At 50.3% G+C, this 15,709-nt stretch overlaps 1 protein-coding gene across 9 annotated transcripts in view; it reads right to left on the reverse strand.

Annotated features, from left to right (window-relative positions):
• The window catches only part of SYNE3 (spectrin repeat containing nuclear envelope family member 3), a 99,024-nt gene that overhangs the window by 66,362 nt on the left and 16,953 nt on the right, over positions 1-15,709 (reverse strand). For 5 of the 9 annotated variants that reach the window (XM_059914944.1, XM_059914939.1, XM_059914940.1 and 2 more), the window contains 2 exons: positions 13,425-13,600; positions 7,970-8,281 (listed from right to left, as the gene is read on the reverse strand). The exons of 2 other annotated variants lie outside the window; for them this stretch is intronic. In XM_059914944.1, the coding sequence (XP_059770927.1) occupies positions 7,970-8,105 (136 nt within the window). In that variant the 5' untranslated portion in view covers positions 8,106-8,281; positions 13,425-13,600. The remainder of the gene's footprint in view (positions 1-7,969; positions 8,282-13,424; positions 13,601-15,709) is intronic. 2 more of the 9 variants (XM_059914942.1, XM_059914943.1) reach the window with 2 other exon arrangements.

Consider the following 15,709-nt stretch of genomic DNA (forward strand, 5'->3'; position numbering starts at 1 on the left):
AGCATGGCAGGCACGCCTCTCTGGGAGGGAGGGGGGAATTCTCACCGTCCATGAGTTTGTCCTTCTTGGATTGGTTGAGTGGACACAAGATTTTTTAAAAAATGGAACTATGCATTTTCCAAACATTTTGGCAAAAAAAAAAAAAAAACGTGCTCAGGCATTTTTTAAAAAGCTGTTTCCATTTCCAAGTCTCTTCTTGGGTAGCAGCCCTGGGGTGCTGCTGCAGGCACAAGGGAGTGGGGCTCCAGGGGCGCCTCTGGGCTGTCCCTGAGGAACCAGAGACAGGATGCAGGCCCTTTCTGGTTCAGGCCGGCACTGGTCTGCTGGAGGAGATGGTTAGAAAGGAAGCAGCCTTGGTTTTCAGCGTCCCGTGTGGTTATCACAAATGACAGCCAGAAGAGAAATGATCTTTTTTCCTTGATGACAGACAAGCCAGGGCAGGGCAGATGAGGGAGCAGAGGAGCGGACTCAAGAAAGAGCATGCGTTCAGATGAACCCCGGGTGAAAAGGCACCAGCCTGAGACCGACGCGTCCACAGCAGGTGACAGGGGACACAGCTCTCCCAGAAATGGACTGTGGGGCTGTACTTCAGGGGAGGCCAAGAAGGTTCCAGAAACTGAGCTCCAGGCCTGAGCCATCGACTCAAGAGGGGAGAGCTTAGTTAGAGTCACAAGGAAGCCTCAGGGTGAATAAGCAGGCAGAAGGGCCATAAAGCAGTGTGCGGTTGGATGGAGGGGATTGGAAAACGTGATGTAGACTTGGAAAAAAAAAAAAAAAGCCAACCAGGGAAGAGAAAAGGGTGCTGCCATTTCCACCATGATGAAAGGCCTACGTCCGTGCTAAGCGCTTGTCTATAAGTCATCCATTTGGTCCCTGAGGGTCGGTCACACAGGAGCGGGCAGAGGTAGGGCAGCGGGGCATCCTCTCAGGCGGAGAGCTTCGGCTGATTAGCAGAGGGACCTCAGAAGAACTTCCTCCCCCTCACACCGACCAGCACCTTCCTCTTAGAATACTGGGGGGTTCATCGGGCACCTGTTCAGGACCAGCGCTCAGTGGGCAGCGCTGCCGTCACCTTCCGCAACCGCAGACAAGAACACTGAGGCTGGAGTGTCCAGGGCACAGAGCCATCAGGGCAGCACTGAGATTTGAACTTTGTTCTGTCAGATTCCAAAGCCCAAAGACCGTGACTCTGATTGGACAGGGTTCAACCAGGCAGAGTGAATCCACTCTGAGTCCAGCTGTGAACCAGAGGGACCCGGCTCCCTGGGGGTGAAGGAGCTGAGAAGCTGCCAGGAGACAAAAGGGAACCCAGAGATTGGCTACTTCCACACCTCGGCTGGAGGGGGCAAAGCAGGAGGTGGTGATACCAGACCCGCGCTGGGAGCCTCTGAGCCGCGGGAACCGGAGCCCCAAGGGAGGCGTCACCCCAGCCCAGGCGGAAAGGCTGTGTGGGCGAAATCCCTGGGCCAGCACAGGGGAACCTGAGCGACGCAGCCCGCAGGGGTCAACCCTCCTGTGACCCAGGGGACCGCAAGGAAGGTCTCCCAGCCCAGGCCTGCGAAGGCTGCCCATCTGTAGATGGAGAAGGACACCAGCTCCCTTTGCCCTGATTCCGGGCTGCCTGAGCAATGGGCCAAGCTGCAACTCGGTCTGGGAGGGACCAGCCTTGCAGGACAAAGGACAAGTTACTGGCACTGACACTGACCATTTGCCGGGTTGGCCTTGAGGGGCAGTGCACGGGAAACAAATCAGGGCTCAGAACCCTGTGTCCTGGGGGCAGTGGGATTAGAGCCCTCCGTCCTCTCCCTTCCCCTTCCTGGGCCTGGGAAGCTGAGGCTGCAGGATGGAGGCCCCTACTGGGCTCTGTGGTGCCAGTGGTGAGAGGCAGACACCCCATAAGGACCAGGTTGGGACAGCTCCCTGCTCCAGCCCCTCCAACACCATAAAGGCAACGTAAAACATTCTCTGGGAATGTGCAAACACTCTAATACCGCATGCCATTCAATGATCTAGACACTCCAAGAATCCTGCTGAAGACCTAACCAAACCCCATTAGGGAATGCCCCTAAAACACGACACCAAACCCCTCCCAAGCAAAGAGAGGGGCAAAGTCAGGTTCAAAGAGTGACTATTATGTGGCTGACATTATTAGTACCATTTTATGAGGATGGAAACTGAGACTCAGTAAAGCGAATAGCCTGCCAGAAAGTGGTGGATCCACGATGAACAATAATAATTCTAACAGCCCACGTGTATCTTGCATTCTGTATGTGCCTGACTCCGTGATAAAGGGCTTACAGCTATTAACTCATTTATCCTACAAAGACCAATGAGACACTTATCCCTATTTTATGGCTGAGAAAACTGAGGATCAATGATACTAAGAACACTGCCCAGAGTCAGACGGATGTTAAGTATCGGGGGCAGAACTGGAACACAGGATGGCCTGAGTCCAGAGCCTTTGTTCTTAAACACCACGGTGCTACCCGGCTTCCACGCCCCCGCCTGTACCCCCCAGAACCCACTAAGAGCCGTCCACGCCTCCTGTGGGTCGTCTTCCATGAGCATCTAAGCTCCAGGAAGGTGACTGCAGGGTGTAAACCTGGGGCTCTGCTCAAGAATCTAGAATTGAATTTAATAAACTGAGGCCCCGGCGGCCGGGCCGCCTCAGTCCTACGGTGTTCAGACACCCTGGCCCTCTGCCACCCCAGCCGCCCCCTGGCATTTTGCTCTAGAACTCAGAACCTTCAGGATCCAGACCCAAGTAAACCCCAGCTTCCACGGCAGGCCCTACAGGCAAGCGTGCTTGCCCCTCCAACCTGGCCGGGGGCCCACACCACAGACGGACACAGCGCCCCGGCACGGGGCACACTCCCTTTCCCGTGACACGCTCGCCTTTCCTGTGACTCATTCCTGCTCTGCCACACACAGTTTCCACCCTTACTCATTCCCACTGCTCTCCCATACACAGATGGGATTTCAGGAACCAAGCGGGCAGCTGCTTTTAATCCCAAAGCCTATTCCAAGTGGATCCTGGGAACTCCTTTTTGTTTACTTATTGCAGATAGTGTTACGGAGAAGCCACAGCTCAGAGCATCGTTCAGAGCACCAGGATGGTCCTGGGCCACGCTCTCTTATCTGGCATTCACAGAAGGTGATGTTGAGAGCGAAGTGTGTAAGAAGCAGGGACCGGCACCCTCCGTAGCATCTTAATCGGTCATTGGACCAGGAACTCTCACACCATCTTATTTAATCTTACAACAGCCCTCCAGGGTTGCTGGACCTGGAGTTGGGAACAATTACTGGGCTTTATCCGGTCAGAGATAACCACAGGCTTGGAGGGATTAAGGGACTGAACCAAAGCCATACAAACTACAGGGCACCACAACCCACCCTCTGTCCATGGGCTTGTAAGTGTTCATACAAGAAACCCCGCTTAGTAACAGGGTTCTGGGGTCCACTTTACAACTCTAGCCACAAAGGGGACAGGCCAAGAGTCCCCACAAAGGGGACTGCTTTCAAGACAAGCGCTCTGAGAGGAATTCTCAACCAGCTTTGCCATCACTGACACATGGTATTTGGTAGTGAAAGCCCACCGTGCTCTGGCCCACCTCCTTTCCCAGATAGCTGACGATAAAACAACATTTCCCACTCTGAAATTAACTAAAGCCAAGCTCTCCGTCAAAAGGCACAGTGTGGAGGACGCTAGGATTTCTACCCGGGAAACGCTGGCCTTGCAAAGCACAGTCAAATATGGATGTCTGGGAGGGGGAGAGAATGCAAAGTGCAACTATAAGAGAATGGGGTACAGAAGGCCCGACCTCCCAGAGAGGACAGGGGCATCCCTTGGGCAAGGCAAGTGGCTCCCAGGTGCGGGGCCTTGGCTCCTCGGGCCAGCTGTGATTGGCTCAGGCTGCTGGGAGGGCAGCCAATTAGAGGGCGCGAAGCGGAGGGCTCCCTGAGGGGGTTCTGAGAAGCATCCTTCCAGTAGCCCTGGCCACGTCGTAGTCCCAGCCGGCCGCTGGCAGTGTGGCCAGGGGCGATCAGAGGCCGGGGAGGCAGGGACTGGCCGTCAGCTGCGGGTCAGAGAGCAGCAGTGGGCAAGGCATCAGACTAGTCCAGGCCTGGGTGGGACACCGAGTGCTGCGGGCCGCAGGCGTGAGTCTGGGCAGACCAATCAACGCTGCCCAGCCTACCTCTGATTCGGAAACGGGAGCTTTAGGTCGGTTTTGGTTTTTCACACTGTGGGTCGTGGCCCAACCCCATGCCTTGGCAGTGAAAGCACCCGCCGCACTCCCAAGTACCCTGTAGATGAAATCTCCAAGGTCCTGTCCCACCAGAGAGGGTTCCATCTGCCGTGTGGCAAGGCCCATCCCAGGTCCTGCTCCAGCCTCCAAAGCCCCTCCCTGAAGAAGATCTGGACAAGGGGGTGGAGCTTCCAGGATGGGATGTTGGCCCCTTGTCCCTGCGCCTTCCCTCCCCTCCCTTCTCCAGTGACCCAAGGCAGCGTCTTCCGTGACAGCATGGCAGTGACAGATGTCCTCACACCTCCTCCCCAGGCCTCTCTCTTATTGGCCCTGGGAATCAGGGGCCCATGCCAGGCCCCCAGTGCCTCATACCTTCTCCTCAGGTAGGAATCTTCCCTGCAGAGGGGTGATTCCAACAGTCACCCCTGAACCCACCAGACCTGCCTTACCTTCCTGAACATCTCCCATGGAACCAGTGCCCCCTCCCTGGACTGTCTGCACCACAGCCCAAGGGAGCGGGTTCAACCGTAATGAACACACACACCTCCTGTGGCCCTCAAACCTGAATAACACATGGACAGACGTAAATGTACTTTGACAGATGAATGGATAAAGAAGATGTGGTACATATATCTATATGTATATCTATATGTGCAATGGAATATTACTCAGCCATGAAAAAGAATGAAATAATGCCATTTGCAGCAACATGGATGGACCTAGAGATTATCATACTAAGTGATGTCAGACAGAAAAAGACAAATATCACATGATATCACTTATATGTGGAATATAAAATATAACACAAATGAACCTATCTACGAAACAAAAACAGACTTACAGACATAGAGAACAGACTTGCGGTTGCCAAGGAAGGGAGGGTGGCCAAGGGAGTTTGGGGTTAGCAGATGCAAACTATTATATATAGAATGGATAAACAACAAGGCCCTACTGTATAGCACAGGGAACTATATTCTATACCCCGAGATAAACCATAATGGAAAAGAATATTAAAAAATGTACATATATAACTGAATCACTTTGCTGTACAGCAGAGACTAACCCAACATTGTACATCTACTATACTTCAATTAAAGAAAATATGGCTGTGAAAAGAAAAAAGAAAAAGAAAAAAGAAAAGAAAATTATGGCTGCACAATAATATACTTTCAGAACCACTCTTATCAAGAAGGACTTCAGAAATGAGCGCTTTCTACTAGATGAAAACGTCTTTGTATCCAAAGGCATTGCATCAAGATATAGGGTTTTTATTTTTTTGTCTTTATTAGATAAAAATTCCAAAAATTCTCATAGAACTCATGGTCTTGGGGCTCCCCGGGAGGTCCAGTGGTTAAGACTCCGCACTTCCATTGCAAGGGGCACGGGTTCGATCCCTCGTCCAGGAACTAGGATCCCACATGCCGCTCCGTGCAGCCAAAAAAAAAGAACTCATGGTCTCCGGAGAAATCCTCCTCATATCCCAATTTGAGAAACCCTGGCCTGGAGGATGAAGGGGAATCCTCAGGGACCCTCAAGGATGAGCCTCCCACCTAACCTACAGCCCTGACTCACCAGGGTGCCCCTGGTCCCTGCACGCCAGCTGTACCACACTGCTGAAGTTTCTAGAAGCTTAGAGTCTGAGTGCTGCCTCCCCGGCTTAGTTCTGCCTGGCGAGCCTCCCCTACCCCAATACACACCTCCTTCTAGCAGACTCTTCCTTGTTCTTTCAAGATTCAGTTCACTCAGAGGGGAAACCTTTCCAGCTTCCTTCCCCCGACAGTAAAAGCTCCTCCCTTCCTTGGGACCCCACAGGGCCCTGTGCATGTTACCACTTACTATCTGTTTACTAAGCACTCTGAATTTTCCCATGTTCTCCATCCAACAACCCCAGGAGGAAGGTACTACTATCAGTTCCATCCCACAGTGAGAAAACTGGAGTTTAGGGAGGCAAGGTGAGTAGCCACGAATCCAAGACGGAACCCAGAAGTTTGACCTCACGGTTCATGCTTTGCTGTGCATATCTGTTGACACAAACAAGTTCTCTGAAGGAGGGCAGGGTCAGATTCATCTTACTGATTAATTGGAGATGGGGTGGCCTTTGTTTCTAACAGGTTTATTTGGGGGTAAAATTGATAAACAATAAACACATTTCAACTGTAGAGTTCGACAAGCTTTAACATATATACCTACAAAACCATCACCCCAATCAAGATAATGAACACACCCATTACCCCAAAAGTTTCCTGATTCCATTTCTAATCCTTCCCTCCTGCCCACACCCTGACCCAGTCAACCACTGATGTGCTTACTGTCTCTAGAGGTTAGTTTGCATTTTCTGGAGATTTTTACGTAAATGTAATTTTATATATATATATATATATATATATATATATATATATATATATATATATATAGGGGCGAGTGGTGTGGTCCTGGCTTCTTTCACTCAGCATAATTAGTTTGAGATTCATCCATGTTGTTGCCTGTATCAATGGTCCATTCCTTTCCATTGCTGAGTAAAATTCCATAGCATGCGGAGACCCGCTGATGGACAATTTTTGGCTATTACAAATAAAGCTGCTCTGAACACTTGTGTATAGACATACACTTTCATTTCTCTTGCAAAAATACCTAGGAGTGGGACTTCCCTGCTGGCACAGTGGTTAAGAATCTGCCTGCCAATGCAGGGGACACGGGTTCGATCCCTGGTCCGGGAAAATCCCACATGCCGCGGAGCAAGTAAGCCCGTGTGCCACAACTACTGAAACCCGTGCGCCTAGAGCCTATGCTCTGCAACAAGAGAAGCCACCGCAGTGAGAAGCCCGTGCACCGCAACAAAGAGCAGCCCCTGCTCACCTCAACTAGAGAAAGCCCATGTGCAGCAACGAAGACCCAACGCAGCCAAAAAAAACAGAAAATAAAAAAAATAAAAATACCTAAGAGTGGAGTGCCTGGATCAGATGGTAGGTGTATGTTTACATTTTATTTATTTATTTATTTATTTGGCTGTGTTGGGTCTTCGTTTCTGTGCGAGGGCTTTCTCTAGTTGCAGAGAGCGGGGGCCACTCTTCATCGCGGTGCGCGGGCCTCTCACTGTCGCGGCCTCCCTTGTTGCGGAGCACAGGCTCCAGACGCGCAGGCTCAGTAGTTGTGGCTACAGGCCCAGCCGCTCCGCGGCATGTGGGATCTTCCCGGACCGGGGCACGAACCCGTGTCCCCTGCATTGGCAGGCAGACCCTCAACCACTGCGCCACCAGGGAAGCCCTATGTTCACATTTTTAAGAAACTGCCACACTATCTTCCAAAGCAGCCACACCACTTTTCATTCCCACCAGCAGTGGATGAGAGTTCCCGTTCCCACACGGCCCGCGATGATCAGTCTTTTTAATCTTAGCCCTTTTAACCAGTGGGTAATGAAATCTCACTGTGGTTTTAATTTGCAGTCCCACACGGCGAACCACCTGATTGCCTTTTGCGTTTGTACTTTAGGACAAGTTACTAAGCTCCAGACTGCGCTCAGCACTTCCCAAGCACCTCCTCCTTTAAGGCTACCGTGCTCAGTGCGGGCCCGGTAGGCTGGAGGCTAAGGGAGTGAGGAGTTGAGTGATGCGGAGACACTCAGCCAACAGGAACCTGCTCCAGTTCCGAGGGCGCTGCCAGCTGACTCCTTGAACCAACAGCCAAGAGTGTGTAAAAGCAGATAAACAAATGGAGTCCCTCACGTGTGCGTGGGGCTCTCAGAGCTCCCAAAGAGCGGTGCCATGGGGCCTTTATCCATGCTCCTGTGGGTCCCTGGTTCAGTAGGGACCTGGATGTCTGCTCAACAACTCGTGTGGCTGCCATGGGGTCTCCCAGCATCCAGGACGGAAATCAACAACTTCCGAGTCAGGAGTCCAGCACCACTGAACTCAGCCTGCTGTTCGCATTTGAATGTGAACTGCCCATCTTGATCACTGCTATCTTGATCAAGGTACCTGAGACAGATACTGACACATAGTAGGTGCTCACAAATGTTCATGGGCGGATAGATAAATCTGGAAAATATAAAGAATAATATTTACCCCCATTGGCATTTAGTAAGTACTTGATAACTGTTAGTTCTGGTCTTCTTTTTAAATTTAATTAATTGATTAATTTATTTATTTTTGGCCATGCCCCGTGGCTTGCGGGATCTTAGTTCCCCGACCAGGGATTGAACCCAGGTCCCGGCAATGAAAGCACCGAGTCCTAAACACTGGACCACCAGGGAACTCCCTGGTCTTTTTTATTAAAAGGAATACGTGTGGAGCCAGAAGGAGCATCTTACCAGCCTTATTTGGTCCTCAATATACACAAGCTGAAGGTTCAGGGAAACTTGGGAAGGGCAGGGATGGGGGAAGGGTAGACTTCAGCACAGACTCTGTTAATCCCCAAAGCAGAGTCTTCCTTCAGGCCATGGGTTGGGGGCAGAGCAGGCCCCAAAATGGAATTAGGGAGCATGGGGTCCAGTGCAGGATCTGCCACTAACCAGCTCCAAACACCAGCCTCTTTGGTCAAATAAGAGCAAAAATTTCTGCCTGACTTGCCTCCTCTCTGAGATGGCAGAGCTTTAAATGGGAAGATTGTTTTGAAGGGAAGGGGCACAACCGATTCACCTCCGGGCTTTTTTTTTTTTTTAACAGAGCAGCTGTTAGGAAGGGACGTATACACTGCCGAGAAGCTCTGCTTTATTCAAAGGCACAGAACTGTAATGATCCTCAGGCAACCTATAGGCTAATTGTACCATGTTACCATGTCACACCGTGTAATAGCCATGGGCTATAATAACCGACTGTGTAGCGGGCCTAACATACTGGGGTCAGTGCTACACTGTTCCAAGCTACAATTCCAACCTGTAATAACCAGAGAACTTAATAAGAGCTGGCTCCTTGTGCCAGGCCATGTTCCTAAAGCACTTTATAGTGCTTTAGAAACAAATAGGCTACCGGGTAGGTGCTAATATAAAACCCCGTATTAGAAGATAAGGAAGCAAAGCACAGACATGTTAAATAACTTTCCCCAAAGCATGCAAAGCAGGGATTGAAACTCGGGCAGCTTGGCTCCAGAGCCTTTTCCTTAACCACAGCGCCTTGCCTGGAGACAAGAGGTCAGTAGTCGCCTGGTCAGTGCATTAGCGCTGGTTAAATGCGAGTTAAGAAGGAGCTGCTGCTGGACGGCACATGGAAGAGCTGTGAAATACACTACACAGCTCACCCGACCGTTCTTCAGATACTGCCCAGAGCAAGCGTTCACATTTGGGCCAGGCCTGTGGCCCTACCAGCAAAGCCGAGTTTTGCCATCTGCCCCCCTCTCCCTGCACCTGCAGCCCTTGGGACACAGTGCCAACCAGGACACGCCACTCGGCTCCACGATTGTTGCTGACGTGTCTGTCTGTCTTCCCATTAGACTGTTGCTCTCAAGGGCAGAGGCTGTGTCTCACCTGCTCTGTATACCCAGGCCTGGACCACAGCCAGCATGGAAGAGGATGGCGGTGCTGCTTACTAAGTGAGCACAGCACTAACATTCTTGGAAAAGCAGGGCTGGCTCCCCTGGGGCCAGGCCAGGGTAGGGAGTTCCTGAAACTGCCCACAGGTTTCAGATTGGCTCCAGGTCTCAGGCTGCAGGGCTAGGCCTCATGGGACACCCCCAGGAGCCAGTGAAAAGTACCGCGGAAACCTCCCTACATTTCCGCATGTAACAATTGGACCAGGACTTCCCCAGCGGTCCAGTGGTTAAGACTCTGTGCTTCCACTGCAGGGGGCTCGGGTTTGACCCCTGGTCGGGGAACTAAGATCCCACATGCCGCGCAACTTGGACAAAAACAAACAAACAAACAAACAACAACAACAAAAACAATTGGACCGCTTCTCAGGAATCCTCTTATCTAGCTGTGCCATTTTACAGATGGGGAGACTGAGGCTTGGAGAAGGCTAGAGACCCACCCAAGATCTTGCAGCAGCTCAGTGGCAGAGCTCTGGCCAGGACTCATCTTGGTATAAAAACATCTCTGCCTCTGAAGGAAAGCATTACATTTCTTCAAAATAACCCACAGATAAGAAACAATTGGGGGCTTCCCTGGTGGCACAGTGGTTGAGAATCTGCCTGCTAATGCGGGGGACACGGGTTCGAGCCCTGGTCTGGGAGGATCCCACATGCCGCGGAGCAACTAGGCCCGTGAGCCACAACTACTGAGCCTGCGCGTCTGGAGCCTGTGCTCCACAACAAGAGAGGCCACAATAGTGAGAGGCCCGTGCACCGCAATGAGGAGTGGCCCCCACTTGCCGCAACTAGAGGAAGCCCTCGCACAGAAACGAAGACCCAACACAGCCAAAAATAATAATAAATAAATAAATAATAATTAAAGGTGCTAATAATTTAAAAAAAAAAAGAAACAATCAACTCTCATATTTATAGACAATTAATTTTCAACAAGCGTGCCAAGACAATTTAATGGGAAAAGAATAGTCTTTTTAACAAATGGTGCTGGGACAACTGGATATCCACATGCAAAATAATGAACTTGGACCCCTACCTCACACTATATACAAAAATTAACTCAAAATAGATCAAAGGCCAAATTGTAAGAGCCAAAACTATAAAACTCATAGAAGAAAACATAGGCGTAAATGTTCCTGACCTTGGATTAGGCACTGATTTCTTAGATGTGACACCAAAAGCACAAGCAACAAAAGAAAAAAAAAAAGATAAACTGGACTTTATCAAAATTAAAAACTTTTGTGTTTCAAAGGACACCATCAAGAAAGCGAAACAACAACCCACAGAATGGAAGAAAATTTTGCAAATCATTTACCCACTAAGGGACTTATATCTAGAAAGACAAAAACCCAATTATAAAATTGGCAAAAGATCTGAATAGACATTTCTTCAAAGACAACGTACCTACGAATAGCCAATAAGCACATGAAAAGATGCTCAACGTCATTAGCCATCAGGGAAATGCAAATTAAAACCAAAAGGAGATGCCACTTCACATCCATAAGGATGGCTATAATCAAAACAACAGACAATAACAAAGTATCGGTGAAGATGTGGAGAAAGTGGAACGCTCTTATGCTGCTGGTGAGAATATAAAAAGTATAGGCACTTTGAAAAGCAGCCTGGCAGCTCCTCAAATGATTAAACACAGAGTTACCACATGATCCAGCGATTCCAATCCTAGGTATATTCCAAGAGAAATGAAAACATATGTCCACACAAAAACTTATACACAAATGTTCATGAGAGCCGAAAAAGTGGAAACAACCCAAATGTCTGTCAACTTATGAACGGATAAATAAAATATGTTACATCCATACCATGGAATATTACTCAGCAATAAAAAGGAATGAAGTAGTGATGCGGTTACAACATGTAAGAACCTTGAAAACATGATGCTAAATGAAAGAAGCCAATCACAAAGGGCCACATATTGTATGGTTCCACTTATACGAAATGTGTAGAACATGCAGGTCTGTAGAGACAGAAGGGAAATGGGTGGGTGCCTAGGGCTGGGGTGGGTGCATGGGTGGACCGGGGATTGTGCAGGTTTGGGGTGGGGTAGTAAAACTGCTCTAAAAATGACTGGGGTGATGTTTTTACAACTCTGTGAATATACTAAAAGGCGTGGAATCGTACACTTTAAATGCACCCATTTAAATTGTATACTGTGAATTATATCTCAATAAAACTTTTTTTGTAAAAGAAACAATCAAAATCTCCAAACTAAGAGGGCCATTCAAACAGACCTAGTTTAAGTACCCATTCCTGTGAGAAACAGACCCACCCCCGTGAGAAGTTACTCAATTCAATTAAACAGCATTTGCTGAGTTAACAATAAAAATATTTTTTATACTTGAGAGGCAGGTCTTTTTTTTTTTTGACAAAATAATTTAAATGTTCTTAAATATTAAGAAGAACATAAAATATCCAAAAATTATGACAATATTTCTGTTTTACATTACGGACAATTACAGAGAGAGAGAGCAGAGACATAGATTTAGGTTAACATTAAGAGTGACAAAAAGAATTCAAGACACAAAAATGACAGGGGAGAGCCAGTGAGAGGCAGGCCTTAATACTCATTCCCATTTTACAGACGAGGGCACTGAGATGGAGCAGTTTCGTGCTCTGCCCAAGGTCCCAGAGCTACTAGTTAGGAGATAAGGAGTCAAATCCAAGACCAGTCGGCTTTAACATCCAGATGTACACAGCGCTGAGCCAGGCGCAGGCTGCGGGTTATAAACACGGTCTGCGTGACCGCAGACTCTCAGGCTCTTACATGCTCAAATGGAGCGGCACACGAGAAACTCTCGGAGCCTAGAGAGTGGAGCAATGATGCTGATTAGGGGATCCAGGGAGGGCTTCACAGACGAGGGGACACACTGACTGAGATGGAAGGATGAGCAGGGTCTGGATAAGATGACAAGTGGGAAAGGGCATAACAAGCTGCTGGACCAGCATAAGCACAAGCTGGGAAAGTGCAACGCCAAGTTCAGGCTGCAGAGTGGGCTTGGGAATTGTTAAAGGACGCCGTGACGGAGAGGCAGGCAGGAGAGTCAGAACGGTGCACTGACTTTCCTCTGTGGGCACTAGGGATCCAGCGAGGGTCTGTGAGCAAGGGAGTGGCGTGCTCTCATCAGTGACAGACCCACAGGCAAGGAGGGCAGCGCCTGACCAATTGTCTGGAAACAATGTTGCACTGAAAAGGGTCCAGGCAACCTGGAACCTTCCATCACCTGCTAGGAAATGCTTTGTAAAGTGCCGTTTAACCCCAAGGCATTCTTTTTATTGGAAACCTGCTCTTCCACAAAGAAAACAGAGTTCAAGTCCAAGGATCTTTTCTCAACTGCTGCCTGAATGTGCAAACATCTGATAAGCTGTGGGGAGCAGCCGTCATTCCTCCCCACGGTGTCTGCCCCTGAAGCTTGTCCCATGGGCCCCCTCCCAGCAAAGCCCCCAGCCTCGCACCCCAGCCAACACTGTTTGGTGGGTAACGAGTGTTCTGCCTGCTCCTACCCTGCCCCCACCCCAGGTCATCTGTGACCTTATGATTGCCCTGGGTGAGTGTCAAGGTCATCATAAGTCTTAACTTTTGTATGCCAAAGGAGGCCCCTGTGGGTTGGGGAAAATGTCACCCAAAGTTCCCATGTATGAGGTTACCTGCTGGGTGCCAGGTGCTGGGCAGGTGTGGTGCATCCATTACCACCAAGGCAGGGGCGACCGCGTCACCTTACAGATGGGGAAACTGAGGCTCAGAGGGGCCAGCTCTCCTGCCCAGGTCTGAGGCGCAGTCAGGAGCAGGCCCAGGTCTGCTGGGCTCCAGCGCCCATGCCACGCTGCAAGACGGCCAGCAAAAGGAGGAAGTGAGTCAGGAAGGCAAAAGAAGGGGGTTCCTTTCTGAGTCAGAACAGGATGTCCCATCCCATACCCGACTGATGCAGAGGCCGGGGGCGGGGGGGAGATGAACCCCTGCAGGTCAGACTGACGAGGTGCCCAGGCCAAATCCTCTGCAGGGAGCGTGCCTGAGATGGGGGACTAGCTAAGAGGCATGCCCAGTTTGGGCGGGACTGCGATGGGCCCAGGGACACCAGGCTCCTCAGTGTACGGCTCGAAATGAATCAGGCCAGATGGGGCACCAACCAGGCGGTGGAGGCCCGACCTGGGTTTCCAGGAACTGACAGCCAAGAAGAATCCAGCTCACCCTCGCTTCTCCCCCTCTGTGCCTCTCACTCCACCCAGCCGCCAGGCCAGGTGATGATGAAGGGCGTGCCCTCTAGGGACCCGTGTGAACAGGCAGAGAGAGGGGCCCGTCTCATCTTCTAACCCAGAGCCACACCAGGCCCAACTTCCCTCTGTTCCAGAGCTTGGGAGACGCTTCATTCATTTAATGACAGATCTTGTTGCAACGCCTGCTCTGTCCCAGATGCTGTGATTGGTGCTGAAGATCAGAGAGGTGAACAGGACCGACCAGATCCTGCGCCCTTGGGTCCCCTGGCAGCTCAGGCTCCCTTCCTTCTGCTGGAAGGTGGGCACAGTGTTCAGAGTCTTCTCAACACCCTCCACCCGCCCCAGTCTCTACAATACGGCATTTCTTGACCTGAGACCTTCTGGTATCCACTAGCTCACCTCACAAGTGTCCCGTGGGTAGTACTCACTAAATTCACTTTTCAGAATGTCTCTGTGAGGGCTTCCCTGGCGGCGCAGTGATTAAGAATCCGCCTGCCAATGCAAGGGACACTGGTTCGAGCCCTGGCCCGGGAAGATCCCACATGCCACGGAGCAACTAAGCCCGTGCGCCACAACTACTGAGCCTGTGCTCTAGAACCCACGACCCACGACTACTGAGCCCACGAGCCACGACTACTGAGCCCGCGTGCCACAACTACTGAAGCCTGCACGCCTAGAGCCCGTGCTCCGCAACAAGAGAAGCCACAACAGTCCGCACTGCAGCGAAGAGTAGCCCCTGCTCACCGCAACTAGAGAAAGCCCACACACAACAACAACAAAGACCCAACACAGCCAAAAATAAATAAATTTATTTTAAAAAACCAAAATGTCTCTGTGGACCAGGGGTTTTAACCTGCCCCCCTCCCCGACAATGGGTAAGACCCCTGGATTAGGCTATGAGGGTTCCCTGAGCCTCCTGAAATCTCATGCAGCATCTTGTGTATATGCTTACTCTCCTGGCAAGGTCTGCAGGTCTCATCAGCTTCCCAAAGCCCCCCCTGACTAGTGCTACACCCGACTCATGGTGTTATTAACATTTCTCCTTGTAAGTGACCCAGAATATTCCCTGGGGTGGATGTCACAAACTTTCCTTAATCATTTCCACTTAGCTGGACAATTATGTCACATATTTGCTGTTGTTTTTCTCAGTCCAACTAGAACATTTGCAAATTTATCACTGATTTAACATTTGAGCAAAACCTGTACCCCCCTGGCCACAAGGCAGAGCCCTAATCTACCGTTGTATTATCCCGCCCAAGAGGTCTTTTTCTGACCGGGAGAATTCATTTTTCTCTTCAGCATCAGCAGCTGGCCTTCTTTTCAGGGCTGTTTTCCACAAAGAAACAAAGTATGTGGTCACATGGCTGTAGCTGCCTGGTGTGTAACAAGGAGGACCAGAGACTAACCAAATCTGGGTGACGTTGGGTGGTCAGGCTGGGCTGGGCAGGGTGGGGCTCACTCCTGGTGAGTCACTGCACTGGACACCCTCCCCTCACCACGCGCGCACGCGCACATACACACACACACACACACACACACACACACACAGTCACGGTCACAAAGGCCTGCCTCTTCCAGGACGCTTCCTAACAGCTGCTAAGAGCGTAGACTCCAGAGCCAGCTGGCTGAGCAGATTCAGGCCTAACTTTGCTGCTGAAAAACAATGCGGCCTCAGCCAAGTGGATTTAACTCCTCTGACTTCACTTTCTCATCTGTAA

The sequence above is a fragment of the Balaenoptera ricei genome, chromosome 2, assembly GCF_028023285.1.
Source record: "Balaenoptera ricei isolate mBalRic1 chromosome 2, mBalRic1.hap2, whole genome shotgun sequence".
NCBI lineage: Eukaryota > Metazoa > Chordata > Mammalia > Artiodactyla > Balaenopteridae > Balaenoptera > Balaenoptera ricei.